This window comes from Borostomias antarcticus (genome assembly GCF_949987555.1).
Source record: "Borostomias antarcticus genome assembly, chromosome: 22".
Lineage (NCBI taxonomy): Eukaryota > Metazoa > Chordata > Actinopteri > Stomiiformes > Stomiidae > Borostomias > Borostomias antarcticus.
Window position 1 is genome coordinate 19,899,029 of NC_140255.1, and position 17,502 is coordinate 19,916,530.

General features: G+C 44.5%; 1 protein-coding gene across 1 annotated transcript; it reads left to right on the forward strand.

Annotated features, from left to right (window-relative positions):
* Positions 1 to 1,144: 1,144 nt before the first annotated feature.
* LOC311323879 (endoplasmic reticulum protein SC65-like) lies at positions 1,145 to 4,877 on the forward strand (the record flags this gene model as incomplete). The annotated part of the gene is made up of 8 exons (XM_084456179.1): positions 1,145 to 1,176; positions 1,278 to 1,344; positions 1,607 to 1,756; positions 2,019 to 2,190; positions 2,761 to 2,889; positions 3,337 to 3,482; positions 4,446 to 4,526; positions 4,743 to 4,877. The coding sequence occupies 8 exons, from the start codon at positions 1,145 to 1,147 to the stop codon at positions 4,875 to 4,877; spliced, it is 912 nt and encodes a 303-aa protein (XP_084312305.1).
* Between the last annotated feature and the right edge of the window lie 12,625 nt (positions 4,878 to 17,502).

Sequence of the window (17,502 nt, forward strand, 5' to 3'; positions counted from 1 at the left end):
GTGACTGCCTGCTCGTGTCAAATTACACGGGTTTCAGGAACTGCGCATTAAATCATAGGCTATATAGGACAACGTGGTGAGGGGCAGGTTATACAATGCTCAGTGTCCTTAATAGACCTTCTGCTCCAGAGACGTACAGATTGTACTGTACACATTGTCGTGCACGTTGGCAGGGAATAATAAGGTTGATGGAGCCGCACTTATAGGTTACAATTATAGCACCCCCGCCCCTCAAGAGAAACCTGCATTGGTCTTCAATATGAAAATATAGCCTACTAATTTCATGTTTATAGGCCGCATCACCCGCCCTCTCTCAATCTGAATTCAAGGCAAACTGTCTGCGGAGCTACACTCCCTGACACCAATCCAACAACTCATTTATTAATTGGCTACTTTTTCTACACTTTTTTTGTTCCTACTTTTTTTCTAATAACCATTCAAGGCTCCCAGTCAGCTGGGGTCAGAGGTCATATTAGGTTGCACGCTCACCCCTGACCCACCCCGTAGTGACAAGTCTAGCTTTTGATGTAGACCTTAATTTCATTGCCCTTTTGGGGGGAAAACGGATCATTTTGACAGTCGTGGATAGCCATTACATACACTAATTCGCTCTATAGGCCTAAAAGTAGGCTACATCATTTTAACCCATGAAACCCACAAGGATATCAGTAACCACCAGATAGGCTGAAAGCATGTTTACATACATGACAGCTGGGCATTCGACAGCAAGAAACATGATAGGCCTCGGGTATCCCCCCACCATCACTTCCCCTAGACCCCTAAGCGGTTTACCAGCCCACCGCTCACTACAACTCACAGGAAACCATATGAGCTAGACAGAAGACGACGCGACTCTGGTGGTATGACTAGTTTACCATGGATGGCCATCCTCAAGGCGTAAAAGAAGCTTTATTCTCAGTCGTGTTGTTCTGTTGCGTCTGTGTCCTGGTCGCGCAATACGACCAGTACAACTTCAGGAACTTTCCTTTAGAAGAACTCATTCCCCTCGCATCTGCGTACGGACAAGCCTTGGATCACTATGCCGCAGAAAACTGGACGGAAAGTATCAAATACATGGAGCTCAGTTTACGGCTGCATCGTCTTCTACGAGACAGTGTGACGTACTGCATAGGGCGCTGTGACGATGCAGGACGTGACCACGAGGACGCGCTTCCGGTGAACGGTGACCTCCAGGTGTCCTGGCGCGTATTGATGCGAGCGTCATGTCTGAGGAAGTGCAGAGCGCACTTCCCTGCGCTCTCTCTCCCCTATCCCAGGAAAGAGATCATGGAGGATTTCGAGAGAAGGTCGCCCTACCGCTATTTATACTTTGCCCATTTCCAGGTACAGTAGCCTAATCAAAAGGGATCTGTACAATAGGATAGAAAATTGCTCAACCCATCTCCACCCTATGAGGATGGAGAGCAACTACATTCATTTCTTATCAGTTAATATCCCGCAATGGTTTTCAGTTTAGCAGATCTATATTCCTGAGACTTGTTTTATCTCTAACCAGAGTTTATGAATGGGAGTAGATGGAGCCACACAACATGCCCATCCGTATCTGCTCATTGGGTAGTCAGGACTAACGTTTTGTGTCCTCTAGACCAATGACCTTCAGAGGGCCGTGTCCTGCGCCCACACCTATCTACAGAAGAACCCCGATGACCAGCTGATGACCCAACACATGGACTACTACAAAAGCCAGCTTGACCTGGAGAGCTACCTCATCAACCAGGAGGAGAAACCTTATGAGGTGAGGAGAGGACGGAAGATTAGCGACCAAAACACTACGAACAAGAACGTATAGCCTATATAAATATATATTTCAACAATACATTTCACTAATGAAGCAGGTTTGCACTAAACAGAGGTGTTCTCACACTACTAATAGCCTACAGTAAGAAAGATTTGGGGACAACAATTATCGGTTTGCCATCAGAACTCTTCAGCTGCCGCCAACTTAAATGAGAACAGCTTCCATCTAACATCTAAACCCCCCCCCCCCCCCCCTATAGGACAGCTTTCTGAGAGCAGTGACTCTCTTCAACTCTGGGGACTTCAGTAGCAGCGCCAGGCTGATGGAGCAGACTCTGGACCAGTACCTCCAGCAGCACCAGCTGTGCCAGGCAGGGTGTGAGGGGGCCAGTGAGGTGTCCCTGGTCAAACACCTCGACCCGACCCTGGCAGGTTAGTACAGGCGATCCCTACAGTATACCTATGGGACTGTAGTTTAATGCCATTGATGCTCGTTATTTTCTTACTGTACTTTAATAATTATTCTACTCTGTATCCTTGTACTTTGTCACTACTTTGGATTTTTCATTCTCTGCTACTGTATTTGTTGATTGAAAGTTCGTACATTTTCATTGTTGTCTGCTCGTTGTCACTGTTCTTGTAATTGTCTGTGCTCTGCTACAGAAGTACTGTTGTTTATAAACAGGGCACATCTGTAAAAGAGACCTGGTCTTACTACTCTCTATCTATCTATCTATCTATCTATCTATCTATCTATCTATCTATCTATCTATCTATCTATCTATCTATCTATCTATCTATCTATCTATCTATCTATCTATCTATCTATCTATCCATCTATCTATCTATCTATCTATCTATCTATCTATCTATCTATCTATCTATCTATCTATCTATCTATCTATCTATCTATCTATCCACAAAGCAGCAAGAAAAGAGGGGTGTTTATATAATGTTTTGATTTTTCAGTGTGCTAAATATATGATATCATCTTCTGTCCAGATGGCTTTGTAGAAGCTCTCAGGTGTCAGGTGAACTGTGAAGGGAGCTTGATGCCCAATGTTGGCGGATACTTTGTGGAGAAATTCATGGCCACTATGTACCATTACCTGCAGTTTGCTTACTATAAATGTAAGTACTAGCAGCATGTCTACATTCCTCACCTGCGGTGTTAATGACTGGTCAGTGAATTTGAGTGATGCACAACTAACCCTTCATTCCCTTTGATCGTTTAATCTCTCGACACTAAGGTTACAATCAGGCTCATAGTTGCTTCATTCTTTCACAAATTATGAATTTTAAATGTAATTTGTCCATTGTACTACTACTGTAATTACCAATGCTATTTATTTCCTGTAATCTGTACCATATCAGTCCATTCAGTGTTCAAGTGTTGTTGTTTTTTACCAACCTGGTGTCGAACACAGATCAAAGCAGACGTCTTAGAACATCTTTGGCTTTACAAGAATTACACCATCGTCACAATAGCAAGTTGGTTCCAAACCGCCTCTGCTTCATCAAGCTCTCTGTCTGTGTGTGTGTATGTGTGTGTGTGTGTGTGTGTGTGTGTGTGTGTAGTGAGCGATGCCCGGCGCGCGGCCCCGTGTGCCTCCAGCCACGTCCTCTTTGACCCAGACGATGAGGTGATGAGACAGAACCTGCTGTACTACCGGTCCTACAGCCAGCAGTGGGGCCTCCATGACAGCCACTTCACACCCAGAGCCGTGAGAGAAGCACTTCACTGCCCTCCTCTGGGAACCCACTACAGCACATTCAGAAATACCTAGCGCTCAGATATGGATGAGGTCCAAGGGACGACTGAAAGATGGGATGGAGACAAAACTCAACTCTACACTTTGAAGGGAAAATGTCTGAGGAGAAACCAACAGGCAGTAACAATCATCACCCCCTTCTGATAAGATCAGCCAAGATTCAATGGCCAATTAAGTGGGTTGTAAACTTGCGATAGAAGCTATTTAATTCCCTGGAGGCAAAAAATGGCCCAATCACTCCTTGCCTTTCTGGAGGCATGTGACCAATAATAGCTTCTATATGAAGACCAGCTCAGTGGCCTTGTGGTTAGAGTGTCCGCCTTGAGATTGGGAGGTTGGGGGTTCGATCCCCGTCCGAGTCATACCAAACACTATAAAAAATGCCTTCCTGCGTGGCACTCAGTATCAGATTGGGGGTAAGGGGGAGTCCCTGTGACATGCTAGCGTCATATCCAGAGGATGTACTTGTACATCAAGCTGCCTCACACTATGGAATCAGGAGATAGGCTCCTTCCCTATGGGCCACCATTGGTTCTCAAGGCTACTTAGTTACTAGTCATAAGAAGGCATCAGAATTTCAGTCAGACATTTATTACCAATTCATACTGAGCTACTCAAGGGAGTGGAATGGTTTTATTTGCAATGGAGCCTTTTCCCTCATGTTTGACCTAGCATGGCTCTGTCATAGCATTCTCAGGTCTCAAAATCTCAAGACTCACATTCCTCTTTCCAGAATCACCAGAGGTCCAGGAATGTGACTGCTCAGTTAATGTACAGTTGTATGTTAATGTACGCCTAAAACCTTCAACACGCCCTCGCTCGACAAACAAGATCCTGTATGTTATTAAATCAAACTGTCTAAAAATGATATAACGATGTATGTAGTGATGCGTTTGACATGCTTTGTCTGAACAGGAGGCTGTAGGGTACTATAACCAGACCACCACGCGGAAGAAGATGCTGGCGTTCGCTGAGAACTACCTGCAGTCGGATCAGGTGAGGTCGGAGGATACTGGAGGTTCATGGCTCCTCAAAAGTCTTGCAAGTTGACCCCTCACACCTTCCAATGAGCCTGGATAAAATACTGACAGGAGACTAATGGAAGTACAGTTACTAGTAAAAACTGATTTTACACTAGTTTAGTCAAGTGAAAAATCTTAAATGTATGTAAAAATCCTGATACCAAGTTTGAATGCGATCCATATTTTAAAGGACTTTCTGGGCCCAGAAGAAGCTGAAATTGAGTCCCCTGACGTTGAGTTTGAGGGCGTTGGAGACTACGAAGAATCCTTCTACGCCAAGTGGCTGCAGCCAAAGGGCAAAGGGGACATTGGGGAGACGGACTGAGTCCTACCAACGTGTCCCTGTGATCAAAGACCTTGTGGACCAATGGGGTCTCAGGACTGTGTTGGGGGGCTTCCAGATGTGAGCACTGCTTTACACTGCTGCATTATGGGCTGGAGGGGGTTCAGGAAGACGTTTAATAGGGCTGGGAGATCCAAACTATCAGGATTCATTAAGCAGCTACATGTTATCTTCATCTGATAACCACCCATCAGCAACATGTTATCTTCATGTGATAACCACCCATCAGTAACAAGCAATAAAGCACACAGGAAAACATCACATTTCCATTTTATTTTCTTTGTTCTCACAGTTTTCTTGAAATGTCATCAACTGTCGCATCTGAATGTCTTTAAAAATATATGAAGTCAATAGTCATCGTAAGTTAGTTCAGGAGCTATGATTCAAATATACAGTTGCATGGGAGTTGAGTAAGCTCCGGAATCTGAAAGCAAATCACGCATGGAAAACCATAACTCAGTCAAAGTCAGTCCTAAACAGCCACGACTGTACGACCTCAGAGCGGTTCTTACTCTATGTACATACTATGTGCAAGAAACCAGGAAACCCTAGTCCAAGAGATTATGCACAATTAAGAAGATATACACAAATATACAAAGGTGCACTGATTCAATTTTAATCTTGGATTGACCAGATACAGTAGGTCTTTCTTTTTTTACCCCCAAAAGTACACCGGTAATTTGATGAGTCAAATTCAGTCCGATATGAATGTTTTTTTTTGCTATATCTGTCTATATTATACATGTCAAATGTATGTTCTTAGTATGTACAAAATACACATGGATGTATGCCTGTTTGTACAGTAGATGCTTTACACTTGTACAACGCCTGTGTTGTGCTCCTGGAAAGAGTGTTGGTGTTGCCAAGACTGGGGGTTCAAAGACTGGGGGTTCAAAGACTGGGGGTTCAAAGACTGGGGGTTCAAAGACTGGGGGTTCAAAGACTGGGGGTTCAAAGACTGGAGGTTCAAAGACTGGGGGTTCAAAGACTGGGGGTTCAAAGCAAAACTGAGCGACAGTAAGACATCTGAATCATTTGGAATAGAACACAAGCGGCAATTTCTAATGAATGTTAAATAATATTATTTATTAGTACTTAGTAATAAATACTAATTCATATTTAGTACTCTACGGAAGTCTGTCCTGTACTAACAGCGTTCTGATCCTTCCCATCAGCCCCATGTTGTCTACACATGTCTACTTTTTAAAACGCTTATTAACAAGCATTTTTTCAGACAAACACGCGGTTTTCTAGCCTATAACTTGTTGTCTAAACAGCGCAACAAACAGAAGCCTGAGAACACAGTGAAAACTGTAACTCTAATCAACCACCTTTCTGACTCCTCGTTCTTTATCCTGCTGTTGGGGAGATGGAATCATGATGAAAGGTACTTGTGAACAATGTCCTTGATCAATAACAGGACAGCACAGGACCAGTGTCAGAACAGCATATCTGATGTGGTAAGTGTGCCAAATTCTAGTTATTTTTGACTATATTGTTTTACATTGTATAGTTTCCTGCTTGAGTTTAAGAAAACATGCAAGAATTATTGTCAAAATCCTTAAAAAGACACTGCAAATTTGGGGCGTATATAAATTTGGAGCGTATATAACCTGCAAATAGAGAAAAGGCTCTTCGGCCTTTAAGGCAGGATCAGTAGGCTGGACCAGATATCCAAGGCACAAGACACATCATCCCAAACGGGCTCAGGTTTAGTGTTGTATCTACAAATTATGGCAAAACATAAAATCTACACTTACTCTTCAAAGTACGAGATTGAATGTAAAGTGATTGTAAGATTGCTCATTCCTCCCAAAAACATGTTCAGGTTTAGTCTACCTGCAGGAGTGCCTGTTACACATGCAGTTAAAAACATGTTCAGGTTAAGTCTCTACCTGCAGGAGTGCCTGGTACACATGCAGTTAAAAACATGTTCAGGTTTAGTCTTCCTGCAGGAGTGCCTGGTACACATGCAGTTAAAAACATGCAGTGGACCGTAATCCCTTTGAGATCCTGAATGTAGAACCCTGCTCAGCCCGGCTGGGAACCCTGCTCATGGTTCCTTTGACTCAACGCAAGCTTTCCCCAGGCTGAACATGGCCAACGAGGCCGCTCCTGGAATGTAGAAGGTTTATGTATAAATACAAAACTGGTCATATCTAGTGGTTAGAACACAAGGCACAAAGAGGCCTTAGTCAACATTCTGGACAAAGTCCATAGAAAACATGGAAACAAACAATAAGAAAGGCAAGAGCAAGAGCAGAATGTCTTCAAAAAACAACTTGTATTTCATAAAAGTATGAATGTTGAACCCCCTGGCATCAGTCTGCGGAGACCTTGGTTACTATGACACACTCCCATAGGAACACAGGCATTGAATACTATTTAGGTTTTGTAAGGTGATCCTGTCTGTATGGTTTTATACAGTTAGTATTTACAATATGAGGGCCTCCTAGGTCAGTGGTCTGTTTGTGACGTTAAACTCCTGAAAACGTTTACATTTAACTCCTTTGAACAGAAATGACAGATTACCCTGTCATCTCTGTCGTCCTACGAGGCCCAAAGCATTCTGGTCTTTTCTCTTTTGTTTCCTGACAGAGAAAAGCTGGTCTGAACCAGGTTCACCAGATGATACAGGCTGTTTCCTCAAGACTACAATTATGGGATGTTCTGCATGTAATTGTACCACTTTTTTCTTACAGGAAGCCTTCAATATAATAATATATAATATCATATCTGGCCAGGACATTGTTTATATACACATTCAACAGAAATGTTTGATTCCATTACAGATGCAGGATAAATAGTTCAAGTATTAATGCTACTGGCAGTGTACATTTGAATGGCCTTTTCCTTTAGTTTGTTGTGTAGTTAGAGTGTGTTGACCTGTTAAACTCTTAATGAACAGAGTTAGTATTTAGTTCAGATCATACTCTGAGCCAGTTATCCTTTCAATGGAAACAGAGAGGAGTGAGAGATGGGGGCACACCACACCACACCACACCACACCAGCAAGAGTTACACATTTGTTTGAGGGGATATAGTTCCCTGTTTCTCATGGTACCAAACAGCTTATCTCACTTTAAAATAAGTTTTGTAACTGCCTATGTTCATGTCTTATATAAAGAAGTTTTGTAACTGCCTATGTCTTATATTCAAGTTAACATGGATGCTAGATGAATGAGGTCCTGATCCAGGATTGTTAATTACATGCCAAAACCCCAAATTACAATAACACTAAATACAAGCTATTAACAATCCCCAGCAGAAGGAATACACCGTCTTGCCTCCACGTTGTGTAAATTCAGCTCAATCCACAAACCTATCTTTCTAGGCGAGAATAAAGTTTCACATGATGAAAGTATGGCGGACTAGCGCTTTCACTGAACAAGCTTATCATCCTTTTCAGTCACTTCAATATATTTACATTCTGCTGATGTAAATAAAATACTAATCGAGCCAAAATGACTTAACCACCGGTTGTTTGCACTACAGCTTTTAGCCGTTTTGACTCCAAGACAAATTTCTCCTTCGGGAGACAAATCAAGCCGAACCTTGACCCTTCACATGGCCTCCTGAACGAGCGAGCAGCTGATGGGCTGACAGGGCAGACGGGCGGCTCTGATTCGCCCTCACAAACTTGTGCTTTCATTGGATGAGCTGCAAGTACATCAGAGCAGTGTGAAACCCTATCATACAATATATACAGAAGCACCCATATTCAGCATACATGTATGCATACTTAATCTCTATGGATTACATGTTATACAGTGTGATACACATTCTATATCTGAGTGAGCGAGGCGCTAGCTAGGTGGCGGCCGCCTCGGTGTGTACTTTTCCACATCGACCATTTGCTCACTTGCAAGCTTGAGATATACATTCATACATTAATGCATATTATGTGTGACTGGAATACTGATAAAGGGAGAATAGACTACTGATTAATACTGAAAAACAGCAAATAAGATGAGTATAAATGAACAGACATGGTATTAATGAAGGCCTACTATTGTGTGAGTCTTGACGCTCAGGCAGGCAGAGCGTACTGTAAATACAGTAACCTCTCATGGAGCTCTTGCTAAAGGAAAAGATGCAAGAACTTATAATGCTGAAAATGAACTTCTACTGTTCTCCACTTGTTCAACACCACGAGAGGGAAAAGATAGATTATGTTTTTGTATTGTGTGCCTTATGAGGTAAATGACACATTAGCCTTGGGTAAGGGGTACTGCAGGGTGGAACCTGCCTTATCTGTGAAATTAAGAGTTCAACAGTGACCATGCCTCAGCTGAAGAAGTGACCGCACGGTTGTTTGTCCCTCACTGCTAACCTTAAAGGTGGCGGAGCATAACAGTCCAGATGGCCGGTAGGTCTAACTGTTCAACCATAGGAAGAGAAAACGTCCAACTGATCACATCAGTAAAGCACTTATGTGAGGAGAACACTGGTAGGCTTGGTCGGGTTCCAGCGTTCTCCAACATTGTTCTAGAAAAACAAAGCTAACAGGGAGTAACCGGGGCGATGTGGGATGAACACTGGAAGGCCTCTTAGGAACGGCCTTTGCCTCAATATGTGTTTGATATACTGCATTGCCGTTGCCTGACAGGCAGTCAGATTTGGCCAGAATGGATTTCAGGTTCAAACCTACCAAAGGCCAAGAAGTGAGACGCTCCGGGGACAACACAGCAGAGAAATACAGGAAACCAGATGGAAAAGAACCATGAAAAGGAGGATTGTGGGAGTTGTAGTTTGAGAGGAAATGGAAGACATCTTGGTTTTTCTCCTCAAAGGGGATAGGACAGGGCGGAAGGAAGACAGGACAGCAGGATGGAGACGCCGTTCATCCCCCTCCAGATCTAGAAACAAGAGAACAGAAACAGAGGGGAAGAAAGGAAAGAGATTGAGAACTTTGAAGAAGCAAATAATGGTGTGTGTGTGTGTGTGTGTGTGTGTGTGTGTGTGTGTGTGTGTGTGTGTGTGTGTGTGTGTTTGGGCGAGGGGGGGGGCATCAGGTAACGTTAGAGTGGACAGAAAAGATACAGAAGTCAAGAATAGAACAGCTATTCTTAAAATAAATATATATCTCACTGCGATGACAAACTACTCCAAAAACCTGCGCAGGCACTTCAAAACAACTCTGGCTTTTATTCCCTCTGCGCTTGGCCGGCCAGGACAGCTGGTGACAGCTTTTATATGTCAACGTCACAAAGCACATGTGGTCTGATACATCAGTGTGAGATGTGCCCTCGGGATGTCAAAGACAACCCCCGCTACTGGTAGTGACTAGTGTCATATACTCTACTGGTAGTGACTAGTGTCATATACTCTACTGGTAGTGACTAGTATCATGTACTCTACTGGTAGTGACTAGTATCATATACTCTACTGGTAGTGGCTAGTGTCATATACTCTACTGGTAGTGGCTAGTGTCATATACTCTACTGGTAGTGGCTAGTATCATATACTCTACTGGTAGTGACTAGTGTCATATACTCTACTGGTAGTGACTAGTATCATATACTCTACTGGTAGTGGCTAGTATCATATACTCTACTGGTAGTGGCTAGTGTCATATACTCTACTGGTAGTGGCTAGTGTCATATACTCTACTGGTAGTGGCTAGTGTCATATACTCTACTGGTAGTGACTAGTATCATGTACTCTACTGGTAGTGACTAGTGTCATATACTCTACTGGTAGTGACTAGTGTCATATACTCTACTGGTAGTGACTAGTGTCATATACTCTACTGGTAGTGACTAGTGTCATATACTCTACTGGTAGTGACTAGTGTCATATACTCTACTGATAGTGGCTAGTGTCATATACTCTACTGGTAGTGACTAGTGTCATATACTCTACTGATAGTGACTAGTGTCATATACTCTATGAATGGCAGAGTGGAGGGGGGCGGGCAGGACTGGGCCTGGAAGATCTGGGGTACATGGTGGGGGGGGGGGGGTAGATGAGGGCGTGGCGATGGGAAGATAAGGAGGTGGACGGGGATACTGGGCGGGGAGGATGAGGAACCGTGAAATAAGGGGTTGGCAGGACACACTAGACAAGCGTGTGCTTGCTCAAAGCAGGTTAACGTTTCACAAATGGTCTAAGTACAAGCATTTCAATGAAGTCTAGTATCTTTCAAATACATCCATTCGTCCATTCGAGTTTTAAAGGTTTAATAGTAAAAATAATAGTACAAATGATATCAAAATGGGCGTTTAAAGCTTTAATAAGCCTGCTGTATTTCAAGGTTTGAACAGAATCTCAAAAATGGAGCAAGCGAGGTGAGGTGCATCTTTTATGAACACCATCGTGTTTTGGGGCTCTGTGACCATAAAAAGTCGACATTTAAAAAGTCCTAGCTAGAATTAGCATGTTAGCCTGCACAAAATAAACGTTTTATCATAGTTTTTGTCATAGCCAACGGTTTTACAGTAGATGTGATGCAAAGAAATTCTTCAGAAAAAAACAGTAAGTATGCAAGGCTATGACAGAGTTCCTGCTTTCAGCAAGCACTGTGATGGTGAGGTGATATTGACACGGGGTGACTCTGGGGGTGGTGAGGTCACATGACCTGCTGGGCGGAGTCATACCTTCCTCTGCGGATGTTTCTGTATCCACGGTGAGGCAGCGGGGGGGGGGGAGGGAGACAGAAGGGATGAGAGGGGGACAGAGAGAGGAAGAGAGAGAGGGAGAGAGAGAGGGAGGGAGGGGGTGGGAGAGGGGATGAGGAGGGTAGTCTGGTGTCAACAGGTTGACCTGTGTGTCACATATATGTGATATGCACACATGCGGCGTTGCGTTACCATGTCAGTCACAAGCAAACAGCCAGATGTCCCTGGTGACGGGGGACTATGCCGGACTAGACCACACGCTGCTCTGATCACTCACGGCTTCCAATTAGGATATTTCTGAAGTTTGATTTAGTAATCAGATTAGACTAGATCCGATTAATTGTTAAGATAACTGTGACTGACCATTGATTTCTCAGGATTTTAAAAACATTTCAGCCTAGATCAAAAATGCATCAGGCAAAGCCATCACATAAGTTGGGACACTAATTTCTGTCTTTGCTGATGCATATTTTGACAAGACAAAACACTTGGTTCATGCACCAACACAAGCTTCCATTCTGTAGCATTAAGGAGGACAGCACATGAACACAATGCATTAGCATGACACAGCAAAGCATGATGGGAGATCATTTAGAAGGAGAGAAATGACGACGGCCACGCGCAGGAAAAGGGCATCAGACAGACGGGGAGAGGAGTGGACAGATTAACCATCCTGTCAGTGGGGAGGCTCTAGCCCCTCAGCGGTCACATTTAGCTAAAGCTACATGTAGCATCCGCGTGTTGCAGAGTGACTCAAACATCCGTCTGTCTCTCTGTAGCAGACGGCGTGGTCTGTAGTCTGCTTGTTTAAACAAGCATAGTCGTGTACCTCAAATATACAGCACGGCATGTACAACGCTGTTTTCAAGCTAGTCGCTAACAGACTATTGGTTGGAGGGGGGATTAAAAATAACATAGTAATGGAGTGTAGCTAGCGTATACGCATGTTGAGTTTCTTATGGACAGATGCAGCCTATTTTCAACGCAGTACAGCTCAAGATGGCTCTGTATCTGTGTATAAGAAGGTCTGGTCAGGCATCTTTACGCAGGCAGGAGGAGGCATGCCAGAGCTCTTACTTGAACCCCCATCCCGTCCCTCCCAGGACGATGGCCGCCAGCAGGATGGCCCCCGCGATGGAGCCGATTATGATGTTGGTCCCACTGGGACCTGCGCAGACGGGGGACAAACACTTGATTGGTTGATTGACTGATTGACTGATTGACTGATTGATTGCTAGATAGATAGATAGATAGATAGATAGATAGATAGATAGATAGATAGATAGATAGATAGATAGATAGATAGATAGATAGATAGATAGATAGACGGATAGATAGATAGATAGATAGACGGATAGATAGATACTGTAGATAGATAGATAGATAGATAGATAGATAGATAGATAGATAGATAGATAGATAGATAGATAGATAGATAGATAGATAGATAGATAGATCAACATATCTTAACACCCATAGATGAGGGTATGTTTATTAAAATATAAAAAAAAAAGTCTTAATGTTTTTTTTCAAATGTCAAAGGTGGTCTATGTTATGATATTGGGTCATCTGGTCTGTTGAGTGTCTCAACCTCAAATTAATGGGGATTTTTCCCAATTCTTTTCCATGAAGATCATGGTGGAACGGCTGTAGTAGCACACTCAGTATCTAGGAACAAGTTCAGTGGGAGGCACATCTTGATATAGGAGTCAGGCGGACCGCAAAACATAATAATTATAATTTTGAAGCAAACTACCCCTTAGTTGGGACTAACGTAAACAACAAGAAAGACTGCATTTGACTGCATTTACCTTTCTGTCCTTTAGAGGGCGCTGTGCTCTTCCAAAAACATTCCTTTCTCACCAAAACACATTTTCTCTGGGTCTTTTTTTAATTCCCCTAAACAAGCTTGTATATCAACACAGCCAGCTGGAGAGTAAATATTTAATGTGTTCTGTTCCTTTCAGGTCTTTTATAACTACTGAAACGGTATACTGAACATTTCAGAAGCCATTTATATCCTGAACTGACCAGAAACAGCCATGGATGTAACTAACGTGTTGCAAAGTGTTGAAACGCTCGTTTAGAACAAACAGTCGCTCAATTCCATTTAAAAGGCAGAGTTATCTATCTCCCATCCCTGGTTGAGCATAAGCAGAGTTATCTATCTCCCATCCCTGGTTGAGACATTCTTAGTAGATAGATAGAGAGAGAGAGAGAGAGGGAGAGAGAGAGAGAGAGAGAGAGAGAGAGGGAGAGAGAGAGAGGGGGGGGGGAGGTGAAAGAGTGTGGATAGCAGAGTTATCTATCTCCCATCCCTGGTTCAGACATTCTTAGTAGTCCTTCTCATTCTCATACTGGAAAATATTCACTTATGTTTAGCTCAGAAAAGCCTGCTCTCCAGACCGTCACGTACAGTAGGTACAGTAGGTACAGTGGGAGACTCTGGGAGCAAACCTTTGTATTTCTCGGGGCCGTCGGGAGGGGTGGGGTCAGGGATGGGGTTGTACACGCTGCAGTCCTTCCCCGTGTAGTCGGGGTCACAGATGCACCTCACCTCGTTACTGCACGTCTGGAGGGACAAAACAAACTGCTTCGTGAGGAAAGTCAAGAGCAACCGATGTTTTTCCCCCAAACTGCCGTTATTAAAATGTTTAGAAGGCGGAAACCGAGCAGATGCGCGAGGGGGAGGAGTTCACTCACCCCGTGGTGCGAGCAGATGCGCGAGGGGGAGGAGTTCACTCACCCCGTGGTGCGAGCAGATGCGCGAGGGGGAGGAGCCGGGGCAGGTGCTGAGGTTGAAGGTGGCGACCGGCAGGCAGCGGCGTTCCAGGCACATCATGTTGGGGCCGCAGGGCGTCCCGTCCTCCACGTAGCCTAGGTCAGAGCCGTCCTCCAGCACCGCGTGACCCCCGCTGGCCAGGCCCACGCCACGGGAACACAGAGTCACACTATCCATCACTATCCGTCACTATCCGTCACTATCCACCACTATCCGTCACTATCCGCCACTATCCACCACTATCCATCACTATCCACCACTATCCATCACTATCCATCACTATCCACCACTATCCGTCACTATCCATCACTATCCACCACTATCCGTCACTATCCATCACTATCCACCACTATCCACCACTATCCATCACTATCCATCACTATCCATCACTATCCATCACTATCCGCCACTATCCGTCACTATCCGTCACTATCCGTCACTATCCATCACTATCCATCACTATCCATCACTATCCATCACTATCCGCCACTATCCATCACTATCCGTCACTATCCGTCACTATCCGTCACTATCCGTCACTATCCATCACTATCCATCACTATCCATCACTATCCACCACTATCCGTCACTATCCACCACTATCCATCACTATCCGTCACTATCCGTCACTATCCACCACTATCCGTCACTTTCCGCCACTATCCACCACTATCCACCACTATCCACCACTATCCACCACTATCCACCACTACCCATCACTATCCATCACTATCCATCACTATCCACCACTATCACTATCCACCACTATCCACCACTATCCACCACTATCCATCACTATCCATCACTATCCACCACTATCCACCACTATCCATCACTATCCATCACTATCCATCACTATCCACCACTATCACTATCCACCACTATCCGCCACTATCCACCACTATCCATCACTATCCATCACTATCCATCACTATCCACCACTATCCACCACTATCCGTCACTATCCACCACTATCCGTCACTATCCGTCACTATCCGTCACTATCCACCACTATCCGTCACTATCCACCACTATCCGCCACTATCCACCACTATCCACCACTATCCACCACTATCCACCACTATCCATCACTATCCACCACTATCCACCACTATCCATCACTATCCATCACTATCCACCACTATCCATCACTATCCGTCTCTATCCGTCACTATCCACCACTATCCATCACTATCCATCACTATCCACCACTATCCACCACTATCCATCACTATCCATCACTATCCACCACTATCCACCACTATCCATCACTATCCATCACTATCCACCACTATCCATCACTATCCACCACTATCCGTCACTATCCACCACTATCCGCCACTATCCACCACTATCACTATCCACCACTATCCGCCACTATCCACCACTATCCATCACTATCCATCACTATCCACCACTATCCATCACTATCCACCACTATCCATCACTATCCACCACTATCCGCCACTATCCACCACTATCCATCACTATCCGTCTCTATCCGTCACTATCCACCACTATCCATCACTATCCATCACTATCCACCACTATCCACCACTATCCATCACTATCCATCACTATCCACCACTATCCACCACTATCCATCACTATCCATCACTATCCACCACTATCCATCACTATCCACCACTATCCGTCACTATCCACCACTATCCACCACTATCCATCACTATCCACCACTATCCGTCACTATCCATCACTATCCACCACTATCCATCACTATCCACCACTATCCGTCACTATCCGTCACTATCCGTCACTATCCATCACTATCCACCACTATCCATCACTATCCACCACTATCCACCACTATCCACCACTATCCATCACTATCCACCACTATCCATCACTATCCACCACTATCCACCACTATCCATCACTATCCATCACTATCCACCACTATCCACCACTATCCATCACTATCCACCACTATCCACCACTATCCATCACTATCCATCACTATCCACCACTATCCGTCACTATCCATCACTATCCACCACTATCCATCACTATCCACCACTATCCACCACTATCCATCACTATCCACCACTATCCACCACTATCCGTCACTATCCACCACTATCCACCACTATCCGTCACTATCCGTCACTATCCGCCACTATCCGTCACTATCCGTCACTATCCGTCACTATCCACCACTATCCACCACTATCCACCACTATCCACCACTATCCACCACTATCCATCACTATCCATCACTATCCATCACTATCCACCACTATCCATCACTATCCGCCACTATCCGCCACTATCCACCACTATCCATCACTATCCACCACTATCCACCACTATCCACCACTATCCACCACTATCCGTCACTATCCGTCACTATCCGCCACTATCCGTCACTATCCGTCACTATCCGTCACTATCCACCACTATCCACCACTATCCACCACTATCCATCACTATCCGTCACTATCCATCACTATCCACCACTATCCATCACTATCCACCACTATCCGTCACTATCCATCACTATCCACCACTATCCATCACTATCCACCACTATCCACCACTATCCGTCACTATCCACCACTATCCACCACTATCCACCACTATCCACCACTATCCATCACTATCCATCACTATCCACCACTATCCACCACTATCCATCACTATCCATCACTATCCACCACTATCCATCACTATCCCTCACTATCCACCACTATCCATCACTATCCACCACTATCCGTCACTATCCGTCACTATCCACCACTATCCATCACTATCCACCACTATCATCACTATCCGTCACTATCCGTCACTATCCGTCACTATCCATCACTATCCATCACTATCCATCACTATCCACCACTATCCACCACTATCCGTCACTATCCGTCACTATCCGTCACTATCCACCACTATCCATCACTATCCATCACTATCCACCACTATCCACCACTATCCGTCACTATCCACCACTATCCATCACTATCCACCACTATCCACCACTATCCACCACTATCCGTCACTATCCGTCACTATCCGTCACTATCCACCACTATCCATCACTATCCATCACTATCCACCACTATCCACCACTATCCGTCACTATCCGTCACTATCCGTCACTATCCGTCACTATCCATCACTATCCACCACTATCATCACTATCCGTCACTATCCGTCACTATCCGTCACTATCCATCACTATCCACCA